At 44.8% G+C, this 19,944-nt stretch overlaps 1 protein-coding gene across 2 annotated transcripts in view; it reads left to right on the top strand.

The window, feature by feature from the left end:
• The first annotated feature begins 668 nt into the window (after positions 1 to 668).
• The window catches only part of AK5 (adenylate kinase 5), a 242,277-nt gene continuing 223,001 nt past the window's right edge, over positions 669 to 19,944 (top strand). For both annotated transcript variants that reach the window (XM_088450068.1, XM_088450069.1), the window contains exon 1: positions 669 to 941. In XM_088450068.1, coding sequence (XP_088306194.1) covers positions 882 to 941 — 60 coding nt within the window. In that variant the 5' untranslated portion in view covers positions 669 to 881. The remainder of the gene's footprint in view (positions 942 to 19,944) is intronic.

The following is a 19,944-nucleotide window of genomic DNA, read 5'->3' as shown; positions in this document are numbered from 1 at the left end:
GCCTGTGCTGTGTGTGTGGATGCAGCCTGTGCTGTGTGTGTGGATGCAGCCTGTGCTGTGTGTGCTGTGTGTGTGGATGCAGCCTGTGCATTGTTTGCTGTGTGTGTGTGGATGCAGCCTGTGCTGTGTGTGTGGATGCAGCCTGTGCATTGTGTGCTGTGTGTGTGGATGCAGCCTGTGCTGTGTGTGTGTGGATGCAGCCTGTGCATTGTGTGCTGTGTGTGGATGCAGCCTGTGCTGTGTGTGCTGTGTGTGTGGATGCAGCCTGTGCTTTGTGTGCTGTGTGTGTGGATGCAGCCTGTGCTGTGTGTGTGGATGCAGCCTGTGCATTGTGTGCTGTGTGTGTGGATGCAGCCTGTGCTGTGTGTGCTGTGTGTGTGGATGCAGCCTGTGCATTGTGTGCTGTGTGTGTGGATGCAGCCTGTGCATTGTGTGCTGTGTGTGTGGATGCAGCCTGTGCTGTGTGTGCTGTGTGTGTGGATGCAGCCTGTGCTGTGTGTGGTGTGTGTGTGTGGATGCAGCCTGTGCTGTGTGTGTGTGTGTGGATGCAGCCTGTGCTGTGTGTGCTGTGTGTGTGGATGCAGCCTGTGCTGTGTGTGCTGTGTGTGTGGATGCAGCCTGCTCTGTGCTGTGTGTGTAGAAATAATAACGCGTGGTGAGGTGATGCAGCCTCCCAGCCGGTGTGAGTCAGGGGAGGGCTGTGTCAGTGGGACAGGGGGCGGACTGGCTGCTCTCAGTATAATGTGTATACACTGATTTGTGCAATAGATGCGCGCAGCTCGCTGTGAAGTTGTGCTCATAGATGTGACAGGGACTTACAGAGAGGACACTAGAGGCCGGGACTAATCTCCAGCTGCACATTAACCCCCTGCAGCCCGGACATGAGCAGCTCTGACCCCAAGGAGTACCTGACCAGGAGGGAGATCCCCCAGCTCTTCGAGGTAAGGAGACCCCTAATCTGTGCTGACTACAGGGAAAACTGCGCTGGTGCCAGGGTACAACGTGTCCAATCCTGCATCTATATTATATTATATATTATATTATTATATGTCATTCCTATATACATGGAGCATATTATATAGTGTGCCATTCCTATATCCATATTATATTATATATTTATTATATGGTGTGTCATTCCTATATACATGGAGCATATTATATAGTGTGCCATTCCTATATCTATATTATATTATATGGTGTGCCATTCCTATATCCGTGGAGTATATTATACATTCCTTTATCCATTTTATATAGTACTAACAGCTACAAGGTGTCCATTTAAACCACTATGTACCTCCTGAATACCTGTACTGTAGCAGTATACACATTTTTTTTTAAATAAATATAATCTATGGTGATACACCAGCATATTCTACATTGTTACATCGTACCAGGATGGCATAACTCAGTTGGTGCCAGATAAACTAGTTATGTGCCAATTTTCCCTCCTTCTTCCAGTATAATCTATCTTTAATTCCATCATATCCCACCTGTATCATAATAGTCATAATGTGCCAGCTAACCAACCTTGTACCAGTATAATCTATTATTATATACCCACATAACCAACCTTGTACCAGTATAATCTATTATTATATACCCACATAACCAACCTTGTACCAGGATAATCTAGTGTTATATACCAACATAACCCACCTTGTGCCAGTATAATCTATCTTTAATTCCAGCATATCCCACCTGTATCATAAATCATAATGTGCCAGCTAACCCACCTTCAACCAATATAAACTAGTGTTATATACCAACATACCCCATTTTGTGCCAGTATAATCTATCCTTATATACCAACATACCCCACCTTGTACCAGTATAATCTACTATTATATACCCACATAACCTACTTTGTACCAGTATAATCTATTATTATATACCCACATAACCCACCTTGTACCAGTATAATCTATTATTATATACCCACATAACCTACTTTGTACCAGTATAATCTATTATTATATACCCACATAACACACCTTGTACCAGTATAATCTATTATTATATACCCACATAACCTACTTTGTACCAGTATAATCTATTATTATATACCCACATAACCCAACTTGTACCAGTATATCTATTATTATATACCCACATAACCCACCTTGTACCAGTATAATCTATTATTTTATACCCACATAACCCACCTTGTGCCAGTATAATCTATTATTATATACCCACATAACCTACTTTGTACCAGTATAATCTATTATTATATACCCACATAACCCAACTTGTACCAGTATATCTATTATTATATACCCACATAACCCACCTTGTACCAGTATAATCTATTATTTTATACCCACATAACCTACTTTGTGCCAGTATAATCTTATTATATACCCACATAACCTACCTTGTACCAGTATAATCTATTATTATATACCCACATAACCTACTTTGTGCCAGTATAATCTAGTATTATATACCCACATAACCCACCTTGTACCAGTATAATCTATTATTATATACCCACATAACCCACCTTGTACCAGTATAATCTATTATTATATACCCACATAACCCACCTTGTACCAGTATATCTATTATTATATACCCACATAACCCACCTTGTGCCAGTATAATCTATTATTATATACCCACATAATCTACTTTGTGCCAGTATAATCTAGTATTATATACCCACATAACCCACCTTGTACCAGTATAATCTATTATTATATACCCACATAACCTACTTTGTACCAGTATAATCTATTATTATATACCCACATAACCTACCTTGTACCAGTATAATCTATTATTATATACCTACATAACCTACTTTGTACCAGTATATTCTATTATTATATACCCACATAACCCACCTTGTGCCAGTATAATCTATTATTATATACCCACATAATCTACTTTGTGCCAGTATAATCTAGTATTATATACCCACATAACCTACTTTGTACCAGTATAATCTATTATTATATACCCACATAACCTACCTTGTACCAGTATGATCTAGCATTATATACCCACATAACCCACCTTGTACCAGTATAATTATTATTATATACCAACATAACCCACCTTGTACCAGTATAATCTTATTATATACCCACATAACCTACCTTGTACCAGTATAATCTATTATTATATACCCACATAACCCACCTTGTACCAGTATAATCTATTATTATATACCCACATAACCTACCTTGTACCAGTATAATCTATTATTATATACCTACATAACCTACTTTGTACCAGTATATTCTATTATTATATACCCACATAACCCACCTTGTGCCAGTATGATCTATTATTATATACCCACATAACCCACCTTGTACCAGTAAGATCTAGCATTATATACCCACATAACCCACCTTGTACCAGAAGACTCATAATGTGCCAGCTGACCCCACCTTGTACTCTGTAGCTGTATTATGTTATACCAGTGTATACCACGTTGTTCCAGCAGAGCACATTATGTGCCCATTTAACCCCATTTGCACCAGAATACCCAATTTATGCCGTTTAATCTATCATTGTATACCACTTTGTACCCGTATAACTTCCCTGGCAACAAAATGCCATATTCCATGCCAGTGCCAGTTTAACCCATCATTCTCTAGTGTAACTCGTGGTCTGCCATCTAACCATTTATGCATAGTGTATTATATTGTCTACCAGTTTCATCTAGCATTATATACCAGTATAACAGTATGTAGCCACTATGATACTATAGGGAATACTTAGCCAGTTGCATAAAGGTGTCACCAGTTACACATTGTTGTTGCAGTGTATTCTGTAGTAGTTTATTCTATTATACTCGACTACGATGGATTGTGTGCCAGTATGCCCATTGTGTACCAGTATAAAGCATTAGCTGTAACACATGTATCATCAGGTTATCCTATTGGTTACTCATATAATCCACGCACCTTTATAATGTGTAATAAACTCCCGAAGACCCTGACGTAGGTGTCCCCCCCCCCCCCATTATGTATTTGGTAAATTGTTACTATAGAACACATCATTAGCTACTGGACCAGCTCATTGGGCACCAGTGTTGTCCTCCGCGCACCAGCACGCAGCACCTTCCTCCATATAAACCCCTGTGATTACATTATACCATTACTGATACATTAGTATTCTCATCAGAACGTGACGCCTATTTTGTAATTCAGCCCATTAAGTGTTCTCACCGTTGCCAATTTATTAGTCTGGACCAAGTGATGCACTTTAAGGATCCATCATGCACTAAAATAGCAAATAATGTAACTTTTTATACTCTATTCACTTAGTTTATATTAATATAGAGGAATAATAAATCAGGTAGCAATTCAGCACAGTATATTTCCCATCGGATTTAAATTTAAAGCACCGTTTAACCCATTCTGTACTTGTACATCAGTATTAGCTATACATATATTTTTGTTTCACCAGGTCAGGCAATAATATATAAGTCAGCCTATGTCATTATAAGATATTCTGCATAAAGTAGATTCAGTTATTTTGATTTATAGCACCGGCTACTGTATATAACTCATCCTCCAGCAGCACAACCCAATCTGTGCTAGTATTAAACAATACCAATATAGGCTGTGTAACTTCCGCCACGTACTGGTAACCTATAGCCGTTCCATGTCATCCCGTTCTGCGCCATCGGGTCACTAATGGGGCCACCTGTAGGGTTGCGCAGGTTTCCTGTGTCTCAGAGCTGTGAATAGCTGTATAGGCTGATAGATAACACTAGTGGGGTCAGTAGAAGTGATGCCTATATTTCCGGTACCGCATCCCAAAAGCACATACGTAGCCTCAGGATTTCCCAGTGTAATTGTAACCTGGAAGCAGAGCTCACTTCAATGATCATACTCGTTTGCAGAGAGGTAGAACTCGCATAATTAGGGCTATTTCTTGAAGAATCACTAGAAACAATGTCCTACAAAAAAGTGCATGAGGCTGTACTACTAAAGCTGCATACACACACAACGATTTTGTTACCAACGATTTTATGAACGATTTTATGAACGATTTTCTGTCAGATTATCTGTCAGATTTTTTAACGTGTAATGAACGATTTTTATGAAATACAAACGATTTTTTGCATATTCCCTTAATGAAAATCGTTCAGTTGACAAGTCTGACTGAACTACAAACTACAAACGTGAACGCGCATGAACGATAATCGTTCATCATTTGACTCAGAAAGTGAACGATTTTTACAAACGATTATCGTTAAATGATATCGTTTAACGATAATCGTTCAAAAAATCGTTGTGTGTGTATGATTTAGATTTGGGCCCTATTCCTAAAACATACCTTCCAACTGTCCCGCACTTAGCAGGACAGTCCCGTTTTTGTGGGACTGTCCCGCCCGTGGGCCGCAGTGTCCCGCGGTGGGGGGAAGTTGGGGGGAAGCATACACGCTGCTCTGCTATGCAGAGCAGCTATGTATGCAGAGCTAGAATAGACACTGTGCGCATGCGCACAGCATCTATTCAGAGTACGGGGGGAAGCCCGGGGGCTGCCAAGCATCTCGGAGATGCTGGACACGCCCCTTTAGTGATGTAAATGGGGGCGTGTCATCAGACCACGCCCCCTTTACGGATGGGCCATGCCCCCTTTTTGGCAAGCGCCTTTGGAGCGCGCTAGTCCCGACTCCCTCCCAACAAATGTTGGGAGGTATGCCTAAAACAATTCAATATTGTATGCAATTATTCCAAAATACGGAATATTCTGATATCTAAAATATCCTTGGTCCCAAGAATTTTGGATATGGGAGACTCAACCTGTACCACAAGTAGGAGAAGGGACATTGCAGAGTTATTATTATTATCCTGCATTTATATGGCGCCACAAGGGGTCCGCAGCGCCTTACAAAAAACAAAACAAATAGTATGGATAAACAATAGTTTATGGACTATAGAGGCGCTGTACGAGAGGTCACTTCAGGTCACAGAAATGACACAAGCTTCACATCCCTGATCTTCCTGTAACTCCGAATTATTCATAAACACATCAAATGTGTCACTGGCGTTCTCCTTACAGCGTCATTTAAAGCACAGGTTCTCAAACTTGGTCCTCAGGAACCCAAACAGTGCATGTTTTCCATGTCTCCTCACAGAATCACCAGTGAAATAAATAGCTCCACCTGTGGATCTTTTAAAATGTGTCAGTGAGTAATGACTACACCTGTGCTCCTGCTGGGTGACCTTGAAAACATGACCTGTGTGGGGTCCTGAGCACCGAGTTTAAGAACCGCTGATTTAAAGGGATTCTCAACCCCAAATTTATATATATATATCATACTTGCCTACTTTTGAAAATTAGTTTCAGGGAGATTTTAGTTGGTTGTAGTGTGCTGTTGAGGGGTGTGCCATGCTCCACTCAAAGAAGTGTCGAGCTGCATTAGGGTGTGCCCTGCTGGAGGGGCATGTCTAGCCCTGCCTATAGGGGGTCTAGTAACACCCATTGGGCATGTCTAGCACTATTTTGTCTTTAATGCCCCTTCTCATATTATTCCAGGCAATAAATGAAATGTCCCTCATTTGTTTTATCCAATCATATCCTCCATCCCGTTTTCCCCAGCCAGACTGTGTAATGTTAATGGGGCTCGTGGCAGGGACTCTCACACCCGACTCAAGACAGGGAGCCCTGCCTGCCCGTTAGTGTGGCCAGACCATTAGAGGGACAGTGACATGTGGGTCCAGCAGGAATACAGCCGGCACGCGCTTGGGGCGCTTGTGGACCATAGGGAGCCCTGGATTGAGAGACTGACCATGGCTGCGTTGCCGTCATTGCTGTGTTTTTGGAGACAGCAGCGCTGTAGCTAAGCAGTGTGAGGGACCTCCGGTGTTTCAGTGACAGGCAGCCGCCGGTGAAGGAGGAGCCAGGGCGGACCAGGGGAGACCAGCGCCGTCCATTCCTCCAACACGTGCTGGAAGCAGGCAGTCTGGAGGTGTAGTGTCACTGCATACCCCTCAGTGCCAGTGGGAGGTCCAGAGGCAGGGGCAGAGGCAGATCTAGGTGGACTTCTCTCTGGAGGCGGGACGGTTAGAACTCAGACCTGTCACCTGATTTCATATGAGTCCGTGGGGTATACAGGGTTTTGTTAAACATTCCGGGGTAGCGGGAGTCTCCCGCAGGATTCGGGAGGGTAGGTAACTTTGATATATATATATATATATATATATATATATATATATATATATACAGTCAGGTCCATAAATATTGGGACATTGACAGAATTTTCATATTTTGTCCTCTATTCACCACCACAATGACTTTGAAATGAAACAAACAAGATGTGATTTAACTGCAGACTTTCAGATTTAATTTGAGGGTAATTACATCCAAATCAGGTGAACGGTGTAGGAATTACAACGGTTTCTATATGTGCCTCCCACTTTTTAAGGGGCCAAAAGTAATGGGACAAACTAAACAATCCTAAATCTAACTTTCACTTTTTAATACTTTGTTGCAAATCCTTTGCAGGCAATTACAGCCTGAAGTCTGGAACGCATAGACATCACCAGACGCTGGGTTTCATCCCTGGTGATGCTCTGCCAGGCCTCTACTGCAAATGTCTTCAGTTCCTGCTTGTTCTTGGGGCATTTTCCCTTCAGTTTTGTCTTCATCAAGTGAAATGCATGCTCAATCGGATTCAGGTCAGGGGATTGACTTGGCCATTGCATAACATTCCACTTTTTAGCCTTAAAAAACTCTTTGGTTGCTTTTGCAGTATGCTTCGGGTCATTGTCCATCTGCACTGTGAAGCGCCGTCCAATGAGTTCTGAAGCATTTGACTGAATATGAGCATATAATATTGCCCGAAACACTACAGAATTCATTCTGCTGCTTTTGTCAGCAGTCACATCATCAATAAATACAAGGGAACCAGTTCCATTGGCAGCCATACATGCCCACGCCATGACACTACCACCACCATGCTTCACTGATGAGGTGGTATGTTTTGGATCATGAGCAGTTCCTTTCCATCTCCATACTCTTCTCTTCCCATCACTCTGGTACAAGTTGATCTTTGTCTCATCTGTCCATATAGATGTTGTTCCAGAACTGTAATGGCTTTTTTAGATGTTGTTTGGCAAACTTTAATCTGGTCTTCCTGTTTTTGTGGCTCACCAATGGTTTACATCTTGTGGTGAACCCTCTATATTCACTCTTGTGAAGTCTTCTCTCAATTGTTGACTTTGACACATATACATCTACCTCCTGGAGAGTGTACTTGATTTGGCCAACTGTTGTGAAGGGGTTTTTCTTCACCAGGGAAATAATTCTTCTGTCATCCACCACAGTTGTTTTCCGTGGTCTTCCGGGTCTTTTGGTGTTGCTGAGCTCTCCGGTGCGTTCTTTCTTTTTAAGAATGTTCCAAACAGTTGATTTGGCCACACCTAATGTTTTTGCTATCTCTCTGATGGGTTTGTTTTGATTTTTCAGCCTAATGATGGCTTGCTTCACTGATAGTGACAGCTCTTTGGATCTCATATTGAGAGTCGACAGCAACTGATTCCAAATGCAAATGTCATACCTCAACTCCAGACCTTTTACCTGCTTAATTGATAATGAAATAACGAGGGAATAGCCCACACCTGTCCATGAAATAGCTTTTGAGTTGATAGTCCCATTACTTTTGGCCCCTTAAAAAGTAGGAGGCACATATAGAAACCGTTGTAATTTCTACACCGTTCACCTGATTTGGATGTAATTACCCTCAAATTAAATCTGAAAGTCTGCAGGTAAAGCACATCTTGTTTGTTTCATTTCAAAGCCATTGTGGTGGTGAATAGAGGCCAAACTATGAAAATTCTGTCAATGTCCCAATATTTATGCACCTGACTATATATATATATATATATATATATATATATATATATATATATATTTTTTTATTTTTTTTTAAATAAGTATACTCTATTCGGCGACTGTGTAAGTGAAAACTACATAAAACTAGGTAGTCTACGCTTTACTCCACAGACTACCTACAGAGATGAGAAGCATTAGGGCACCTACATACATAGGAGTCAGCTCTGTGGGTGCATATTAAGCAGGCAATACTTATCAAATCTTGGAGAGAGATAAAGTGGAGGAATTGCCCATAGCAACGATCAGCTTCTAGCTGTCATCTTACAGGCTGTGCTATACACATGACCGTTAGAAGCTGATTGGTTGCTACCTACTGGAACGTGTTAATGAACGACGTAACAATCAATGTTCCTACCTTCAATAACTAACTACAGGTCGCTAGGGATATCGATAGGTTTGATGTGCAGCAAATCAAACCTAGCGACCGTCGCGGGAGCGCACATTCGCCGGTACACACTGAGTGATGTAGGCGATTTGTCGTTACAAAACGGCAAATCGGCGTGGCTCCGTTCCAGTGTGTACCCAGCTTGTGTATAATATCTTAATGTGCCGTTAATCCTACAGCATCTCATGTATACAGTATGTACTGTTTTTTCTTTTGTCAGTTACATGATTGCCCTACACACTGGTTTATTTTTTTATTTGAAATAATTGATTTTGTTGGAAGTATCCCATAACCTATCTGCGTAAAAAAGGTATTGTGAGCCGAAGTTCTGGCAGGTTTGGAAACCAGAATAAACATTTGCGTCTGTGGTTTTCATTCTCCTCTTCCCAACTGTGGGAACAGTTCTAAAGGTCCAATTCTTGTGTCACTGGGGGAGGATTATGAAGGGAAGATTTCTCAGGTTTGTGTCTAAGTGGTCTATTCATTATGTTCATTTATTGGGGTCCAAGCGGCACCCGATAATTAACATTCTAATGCTGCATACACAGGTAAAGATTTTCTGTCCAACCATCCAACTAGTTGATTGGTTGGAATGAAAATCTGGTAATGTATGGGAGTAACTGATGATCAGCAATTTGCTCCTAAAAGCCAGAAAACAAATGAAAATGGCGTCAGACAAGTTTGTTAAATGTTTGATCTAAACAATTTGTTCAAACAACAGTTTTTGTCCATTTTCCGGGGTTTGGGAGCAAATTGCTGATTGTCATTTGCTTTCATACCTACCAGATTTTCATTCCAACAAATCAACTAGTCGGATGGTTACACAGAAAATCTGTACGTGTGTATGCAGCTTTACTCCATCATGGAGACAGCTGATTGGAAAATCATCTGTCCCCCCGAACGCCTTTACTGCTCCTTTCGGAGCAGCGAACTTAGGGTCTGATTCAGAGCCGGACGCTCTGACCAGAGCGCTCGCTCTGAATCAGGGCCCTCCTCCATTAAAATGGAGCGTCCTCCTGGATGCTCGTATAGCTGTGGGTCACCACCCACAGCATATACGAGCGTCCAAAAAGATGGTCGCGATGGTCTTGACCATCGCGACCATCGGACTTGCGAGGGAAACCCTGCGGTCGGGTTTCCCAGCCACAAGCCCTGGAGTGATTTTGGCTCTATCAGAGCCAAAATCACTCCCACTGACATCACTAGTTAAGTCAGTGGGGCCGGCTTCAGACGGTAGGCGTTCCCATGGGAACGCCTCCGTCTGGCAGGCACGCCCCCGGCACGCCCACCAAAGGGGGCGTGCTGTCAATCAACATCGACAGCACGCCCCCTTTGGTGCGAGGCCCGGAGCGATGGGAAGCCCGTCGCTCGCCGGGTCTCACGCATGCGCACGACGGAGCTCCCTCTGTAGTGCGCATGCGCAGTGGGGAACATCGACCCACTTGTGAGCGTACTGCCGCTCGCGAGTGGGTCTGAATGACCCCCTTAGTACTGACAAGTCTGACTCAGCACTGCTAGCCTGCTTGCACACAAAAGCCACACTGTCTGGCGGAAGGGGCCGGACAAGGGTGGAGGGATCTCAAAGGATCCCTCTTTGCAACCCGGGGTTCCTTCCCTACGGTAGTGGGAGCACTTGACTTCTGAAGATGATGAATGCTTCCGCAGTACAGCTCCATGAATATTGTATTTTCGGAGCTTGATGAATTCTGTCCACATACTAGTGTATGGGGACAGTGGGCCATTCCGGGAGAGAAAGATAAGCAGGAGATATCTGTGATACTAGTGTATGGGGACAGCGAGCCATTCCGGGAGAGGAAGGTAAGCAGGAGATATCTGTGATACTAGTGTATGGGGACAGCAGGCCATTCCGGGAGAGAAAGATAAGCAGGAGATATCTGTGATACTAGTGTATGGGGACAGCAGCCATTCCGGGAGAGGAAGGCAAGCAGGAGATATCTGTGATACTAGTGTATGGGGACAGCAGGCCATTCCGGGAGAGGAAGGCAAGCAGGAGATATCTGTGATGCTAGTGTATGGGGACAGCGGGCCATTCCGGGAGAGGAAGGTAAGCAGGAGATATCTGTGATACTAGTGTATGGGGACAGCAGGTCATTCCGGGAGAGGAAGGTAAGCAGGAGATATCTGTGATGCTAGTGTATGGGGACAGCGGGACATTCCGGGAGAGGAAGGTAAGCAGGAGATATCTGTGATACTAGTCTATGGGGACAGAGGGACATTCCGGGAGAGGAAAGTAAGCAGGAGATATCTGTGATACTAGTGTATGGGGACAGTGGGCCATTCCGGGAGAGGAAGGTAAGCAGGAGATATCTGTGATACTATTGTATGGGGACAGTGGGCCATTCCGGGAGAGGAAGATAAGCAGGAGATATCTGTGATACTAATGTATGGGAACAGCGTGCCATTTAGGGAGAGGAAGGTAAGCAGGACATATCTGTGATACTAGTGTATGGGGACAGCGGGACATTCCGGGAGAGGAAAGTAAGCAGGAGATATCTGTGATACTAGTGTATGGGGACAGCGGGTCATTCCGCGAGAGAAAGGTAAACAGGAGATATCTGTGATACTAGTGTATGGGGACAGCGGCCATTCCGGGAGAGGAAGGTAAGCAGGAGATATCTGTGATACTAGTGTATGGGGACAGCGGGCCATTCCGGGAGAGGAAGGTAAGCAGGAGATATCTGTGATACTAGTGTATGGGGACAGCGGGCCATTCCGGGAGAGGAAGGTAAGCAGGAGATATCTGTGATACTAGTGTATGGGGACAGCGGGGACATTCCGGGAGAGGAAGGTAAGCAGGAGATATCTGTGATACTAGTGTATGGGGACAGCGGGCCATTCCGGGAGAGAAAGGTAAGTAGGAGATATCTGTGATACTAGTGTATGGGGACAGCGGGCCATTCCGGGAGAGGAAAGTAAGCAGCAGATATCTGTGATACTAGTGTATGGGGACAGCGGGCCATTCCGGGAGAGAAAGGTTTACAGGAGATATCTGTGATACTAGTGTATGGGGACAGTGGGCCATTCCGGGAGAGAAAGGTAAGTAGGAGATATCTGTGATACTAGTGTATGGGGACAGCGGTACATTCCGGGAGAGGAAAGTAAGCAGCAGATATCTGTGATACTAGTGTATGGGGACAGCGGGCCATTCCGGGAGAGAAAGGTAAGCAGGAGATATCTGTGATACTAGTGTATGGGGACAGCGGGACATTCCGGGAGAGAAAGGTAAGCAGGAGATATCTGTGATATTAGTGTATGGGGACAGCGGGCCATTCCGGGAGAGAAAGGTTTACAGGAGATATCTGTGATACTAGTGTATGGGGACAGTGGGCCATTCCGGGAGAGAAAGGTAAGCAGGAGATATCTCCAATTGCCGTAACTTGGATGGAATAAAAAGACTTAACATTGCAAAACAACTGTCAGGATGTGGCCTGGGATCGGCCGCTACTCACTTCCGCGCCTGCGTCCTTGGGCTTAGGTGTTAAGTCGCTGGGAGTGGAGGTGAGTGGTGGCTGAGTATTCTGCCCGGGGTCTGCTAGGGCTTCCTTGTGTGCGTCCTGGTTCCCAGGGTGCTGGGCATGGGTGCAGCCATGTTGGTCCATATCATCTGACTAGTCTCTCCCAATGGTAGTCGTATGGTCACTCAGCTGATCCTCTGATCCAATGACCAGATACCTAAGGGTATTTAAGTCTGACTCCATGAACAGGAAACTGCTGTTCAACTTCGCTGTTCCAGTGATTGTTATGCTCTCCGATGTTTTCTGTGAAGTATCTCCAGTGTGTTATTTCAGCCCTCACACTGACCTCCAGTGTTACTTGTATTAGCTCCCATGCTCATTCTCAGCGTGTTACTTTAGCTCTCTCACAGAATCCAGTGTTTCATGTAACAGTTCCTGTGTTGTCTTTTAGTGTGCTGCTTAGCTCTTAAGCTGACTCTCTGTGTTACATGTGTCAGCCTTCAAGCTGATTACTAATTTAGCTGTCAAGCTGCATCCCTGTGTTTACTTCTCCTTACATTTCTCAGTGCAACCTTGTGACTGGATCCCTACCAATTCTCAGTGCATTCCTGTGTCTACATTTCTCAGTGCAACTCTGCGATTAGGATCCCTACCAATTCTCAGTGTATTCCTGTGTCTACATTTCTCAGTGCAACTCTGCAATTGGATCCCTACCAATTCTCAGTCTATTTCTGTGTCTACATTTCTCAGTGCAAACTCTGCGATTAGGATCCCTACCAATTCTCAGTGTGTTCCTGTGTTTCATTTCTCAGTGCAACTCTGCGATTGGATCCCTACCAATTCCCAGTGTATTTCTGTGTCTACATTTCTCAGTGCAACGCTGCGATTGGATCCCTACCAATTCTTAGTGTCTTTATGTGTCTACATTTCTCAGTGCAACTCTGCGATTATGATCCCTACCATACCAATTCTCAGTGTATTCCTGTGTCTACATTTCTCAGTGCAACTCTGCGATTAGGATCCCTACCAATTCTCAGTGTATTCCTGTGTCTACATTTCTCAGTGCAACTCTGCGGTTAGGATCCCTACCAATTCTCAGTGTATTCCTGTGTCTACATTTCTCAGTGCAACTCTGCGATTGGATCTGTATCAACTCCCAGTACATCTCTGTGTCTACATTTCTCAGTGCAACTCTGCGATTAGGATCCCTACCAATTCTCAGGGTACTCCTGTGTCAACATTTCTAAGTGCAACTCTGCGATTGGATCTGTATCAACTCCCAGTACATCTCTGTGTCTACATTTCTCAGTGCAACTCTGCGATTAGGATCCCTACCAATTCTCAGGGTACTCCTGTGTCTACATTTCTAAGTGCAACTCTGCGATTGGATCTGTATCGACTCCCAGTACATCCCTTTGTCTACATTCCCTGTTTTTATCAGTGCAAGTCTGCCTCCGGATTATCTCCAGTGACTATCCTGATTTTAGTGTCTTCTAGTGTTTACTCATCTCTAGGGTTCCTAGTGTTAATCCGTGCTAATTTAGTTTTCGGTCTTCCTGCCACTCCCAGGTACCTGTCCAGAGGGCCGCGACCTGCTCACTTGGTGCAGCGAAACCCATATGCCATCTGAAGGGGGCACTGGTGAAGACCACCAAGTGAGTTATGCTGGGTACACACTGGCAGATACATTGGCCGATCAATCGATCAGCCAATATATCTGCTTCCTGTCGGCCAGTGTGTACCTGCGATATGTCAGTGAACGCCGTCGTTCACCGACATATCGCATTGGCTGTGCTGCACAGACCGCCCGTACACATACAACGGCAGCCACGAGGAGGGGGAGGGACACGCCCACCTGCCACCGGGACCCAAGGGCACAAGCAGATGATGGCCGTTCAGTGTGTATGAACGACCATCATCTGCAGATATATCTGTCAGGTGTGTACCCACCTTTAGAGCGCCTCTGGACAGACCTGGGTTTGGCCGCAATAGGAAGACCTAGCCCTGTCACTCACCTGCTTGTTCCCTAGCCACCCTAACCCCCGGGCTTTTCTCCTCACCTGTAGAACTACCCATACAGTTCCTGAAAACAACAAAGAAGGACAATTTAGGCAGATACTTGTTTTTGCGTCTTCCATCCGTCTAGCTACCAAGTCCTGACACCTACCGGGGACAATTCTGCATAGAGCTCAGCTACGTTTAGCGTATGGTGAATTGAGAGGAAACAATTCTTGTTGTAATAGAAATAACTGAATTGTCACTACAAAAAAAATATTGGTCAGGAATAAGTAATTGGAGTTGGAAAAGTCAAGAGAAGTTCTCTAATGACAATCTTTTCAATACTGACCTACTGTAGAATACCCTGGGCATGATGGATGTGTATAAATGACGGAGGATTAAGATATGGCATTATATCAGGGGATGCATGCTGGGAAATATCTGCTGGTAGCGATCATCCTTTTATGTCTGGTAGCAGAGTGCGCCCCATGGCTCCAAAAATGAAATATATAAATACTATGCGTGGGAGAAGAGCCAGAAGACATAGCAGATTACACAGGGCTGAGAGTGACTAATTATAGATAGCTATAGTTTTTCAAACAGAACAAAATAACAAATAAAGAAATTCATCTTTTAAGCTGCATACACACATAACGATTTTTTGAACGATTATCGTTAAACTATATAATTTAACGATAATCGTTTGAAAAAATCGTTCACTTTCTGAGTCAAACGATGAACGATTATCGTTCATCCACGTTCACATTTGTAGTTTGTATTCAGTCAGACTTGTCAACTCAACGATTTTCATTAAGTTAATATGCAAAAATCGTTTGTAGTTCAAAAAAATTGTTCATTACACTTTAAAAAATCTGACAGACAATCATTCATAAAATCGTTCATAAAATCGTTGGTAACAAAATCGTTGTGTGTGTAGGCAGCTTTAGTTTTGAATGTCCACGTAACACAAGTACATTGCTGAGCGGCTACATCTTGGTTTGGGAAGGTCCCTCCTACAAACTTTCTGCATTCTTAAATAACTCATGAACAGAGGACATTGAGATCGTTCTGAGTTTATGGCTAACACAGAGGTTCCCAAACTTTTTGGAATCACTGCGCCCTAGAGTGTCAGCTTTGTTTTTACGGCACCCCTTAGCCAAACGTTTGCTATTGAGAAATTCAGAAAAAAATGTAGTAAAGTAATAAAGTGAAGTAAACTGCTAACCTGTCATCCTTAGGTTCAGTTTTGTGGTGTTGGGACAGGTTTGAGCTTCTGTTTGTCCACTTATTTGCATTACATTGACCATAAATGATATGATTTACTGCTGGACTATCAACCTGAGGCACCTCAGGGCACACAGTTTGGGAACCACTGAGCTAACCCCTTAGTGTTTTTATTGTGAAGATGTGAGTTCCGCATAAAAGTTGCCTAGTAGGTGTACAAAGTGCCCCGTTGAAAGCTTTGGCCAACGTCTGATCTCGCCTCCAATTTTCCGATAGAAATGGCTCTGCCGCCAGCTGTTAATCCTGTAAGAGCCACATAAACATGCTCTTGCCACTCCGTAATGTTCATTTAGCCTACTGCCCAGCATTGGACAAATCTGAACCAGATCATGGCTACGGCACTTCAGTAGGTGTGATAATGTCGCAAAACTTGTGGTTATGGCCCTGGAGATGTGCGTAGTGCTCCACAATGGTAGTCCTCCTTCTGCACTCATGAAAATCACTGTTCACCTGTCTCAGGCACCAAAGACACCTGCCTCTGGTGCCATAGCGGGTGAGAGGGGACAAATATCACACAATGGGCCTGATTCAGACCCGCTCGCAAGCGCTATGCGCTCGCAAGTGGGTCGATGGCCGGGCAGTGCGCACGCGGCATGCGCGAGCCCCGGAATGAGTGAGAAATTCACTCGCTCCGGGGCTCGCTACAAACGGGGTGGCTGTCGATATTGATCGACAGCTCGCCCCGTTTTGTAGGCGTGGAGGGGGGGTGGCTGGTCAAACGGAGGCGTTCCTGAAGGAACGCCTGCCGTTTGAGGGCGGCCCTACTGACATCACGAGTGATGTCAGTAGTGAGCTTCCGGCTCTATTAGAGCTGGAAGCTCACTGGGGCTTGCGGCAGACAAGATCCTACCACAAGGGTCTCGTCGCAAGCCCGATGGTCGCGACCATCACCTGGCCGCTCGCAAAAGCTGTGGGTTGTCACCCACAGCTTAGCGAGCGGCCAGGAGGCCGTTTAAAAAAAAAAAAAAAAAGTGGCTGCCCTGATTCAGAGCGAGCGCTCGCTTTTTGCGAGCGGCTCTGAATCAGGGCCAATGTGTATAGTGAAAAACACGCTGACCGTGGAATTGAGGACAATCCTTTCAAATCAGCTGCTGAAATTGGGCCAGTTGGGAGGTGTGACTCGGTTATCTTGTCCCACCAAATTCCATTTCTAAACTTCCTATCACAACTAGAAGAATTATTCGCCTTTGCTTGCTCAGCACTACGCTTACCTGAGTAAACTGGCGCATTTCATGCAAAAACAGGCGCACAGCGAGGCAGCGGCTTCATAAATGACTCAAAGTTGTTGTTTTTTCTGTACTCTTATTTTTGCTACGCTAAGATACCAACCTTCTGACTTGTTAAATTATTAGTGTAGTGTTAATGTATAGACAAGAGGCGGTTACCACCACTACAGGGACCTGGCTTTCAACAGATAATAACCGAGGACTGTCACTTGCAATTACTGCACAGAGGTGAACCAGCTAATGATAAAGAAATTCAGAGGCGTTCAGGAGAAGCGGCGGTGGAGGGTTGTGATGTGATCGTAGACTGCAAACACGGACTGAACGCTTTTAATGAGGTGGAATGAAATACTAGGGACGTAATAAATAACAATAATTACACAGAAGGTAGTATATTACGCTCAGATGGAAATGACCTGATACATTGTTTATGTGATTAATGCTATTTTTCTTGTAAAATTGAAAACGCGAAGTTATGCCAGGGACCCAAAGTTCATCCATAAAGGGGAGAAATTCGTGTTTAGCAAACATTGGTGTCGGCAGCGCAGATTTGGTGATATTATAGGAATATTTGTAACTAACGTGTCTATGTGGTACTACATTGGGGGCCAGTTCCGTAAACCGTGGCACAATTAATGATGCAGTAGGCAATAATGGACAGAATGCACCAATTTGCTCTAAATTATCAGTGTGGTATCACCAAATGACCCCCCTGCAGGTAACACTTTGGAGTAGAATTACTAATACTTCAATACTGTGGACGCTAGCGCAGATTGGGGTAGGGTGCTTGCCGGTGAACAGGGCACTTTAGCGTACGCCTGAAAAGGCTGCGTGGTCAATTGGAAAGGAGGTGTGTCCTTAAGACCCACCCCTTTTTCACATGAAGGGGTGTGCCCAGCACTCACGATCAAAATGCCGTCGTTGGAATCCTGACACCAGTCAGAATCCCAGAGCCGGCATCCCAACAGTAAGTATTGGGGTTTGGGGGAGGGTTAGGCACTAGGGGGAGGATTAGGGTTCGGCTGCAGGGGGGAGGGTTAGGCGGCAGGGCACATTTTAAAATCAGGCTGGGCGTGGCCTAGAGGGATCACTACTTCTATAACCAATCATGTTCTAGCTGTCATGCCTCTAGTGCAGTCTAAAAAATAATAGCTAGATTCTGGGAGGGAGGGGATTCAGTTGAGTGCGATGGCCGTGAATTGTCTCTGGAACAGTCGTGCAAAGGAATTCACTATCACTGAGGCACAAAAGAAAATGACTGAAGATTGTGGGTCTAATTCGTAGGTGGACGCTAAAGCCTCTGCAGCTACGATTTTTTTACGCGTTGCGAATGCCTCTTTATGCTAATGCCGCAGCCCATGGAGATCGTACAGAGACAACCAGTGGCTGCGGCGCTAATCCGCCATTTTGTGTAAGAAGTGGAACACTGCACCCGCCCTCACAGATGACAGATGTAGGGCAGTATTTATTAGTGTTCCTTGTATGGACGGCAGGGGTTGGGGCGGCTGTTGCTGGGGAGCACTGCTCTGTGCGCACCTGAGGAAAGGGGGCACGTCTTTGGAACACGCCCCCTTTTCATCACCGTAGGGGGGTGTGCCCAACACTCAAGTATATGCTGTGCCTCCCCCAAACTCTCCCTGCAGTGTGAGTAGATGCCGCACACTTGCGGGTGGGGACGGCTGTTTCATTGGGGCGCCACCATACGGGCAGGGTGTATGTCAGCGATTTCAAATCGGGCAAGGCGTGGCGCCCCTCTGAAACAGCCTAGCGGGAACACTATATTATCACACTAAGGCCCCCATTACTAACGAGTTTTATCACCAAAACGAGTGATAAATGTCACTGTGTAGGATAAATGGTGCTCCAGCCAATCAGCTCCCAACTGTCATTTTTCTAACAGTTGACAGATGGGAGCTGATTGGCTGGAGCACCATTTATCATACACAGTGACATTTATCACTCGTTTTGGTGATAAAACTCGTTAGTAAATGAGGCCCTAAATTCCCAAACAGTGGGACTGCTGTAGCCATACCTACCAACATTCTGAAGCTCAGTATTGGGACCGCTGCGTGTCCGAAAAGGGGGCGTGGTCTTGCAACAAAGGCGTGTGGCCTCATGACACGCCCCTTTTTTCATCTCTCTGGGGTTGTGCCCAGCATCCCCAGAGATGCTGAGCTGCCCCAGGTTCCCCCCGAACTACGAAGAGACGCCATGCGCAGAGCAGCAGTGAGATTGATTTCCCCAAACTTGCTACCCACCGGGGACACTGCGGCCCGGGGGTGGGACGGTGGTACAGTACCTGAATAGCGGTTCTATCCCGCCAGATGCGGAACACTTGGGAGGTATGTGTAGCTAACTAAGGCCCCCATTTACTAACGAGTTTTATCACCAAAACGAGTTGTATGATAAATGATGCTCCAGCCAATAAGCCCCCAACTGTCACTTTTCTAACAGGTGACAGTTGGGAGCTGATTGCCTGGAGCACCGTTATCACACACAGTGACATTTATCACTCGTTTCGGTGATAAAACTCGTTAGTAAATGAGGCCCTGAGGTTTTTTTTTCCAGTGCCTGCAATTAATAGGATACATAGATAGCGAAGGTAGGAATAGATACGCACAGCCATGTGTGACCTGCTCATATTAATGTGGCATAATATGAACTGGAGGGCACTATAATGTTAACATAATAACTGGGGCATAGTAATGTGGCACCA

This window comes from Taudactylus pleione, unplaced genomic scaffold, assembly GCF_031769625.1.
Source record: "Taudactylus pleione unplaced genomic scaffold, aTauple2 ptg000506l, whole genome shotgun sequence".
NCBI classification, from domain to species: domain Eukaryota; kingdom Metazoa; phylum Chordata; class Amphibia; order Anura; family Myobatrachidae; genus Taudactylus; species Taudactylus pleione.
The sequence above is the reverse complement of the archived record's forward strand: the minus strand, read 5'-3'. Positions and strand labels throughout refer to the sequence as shown.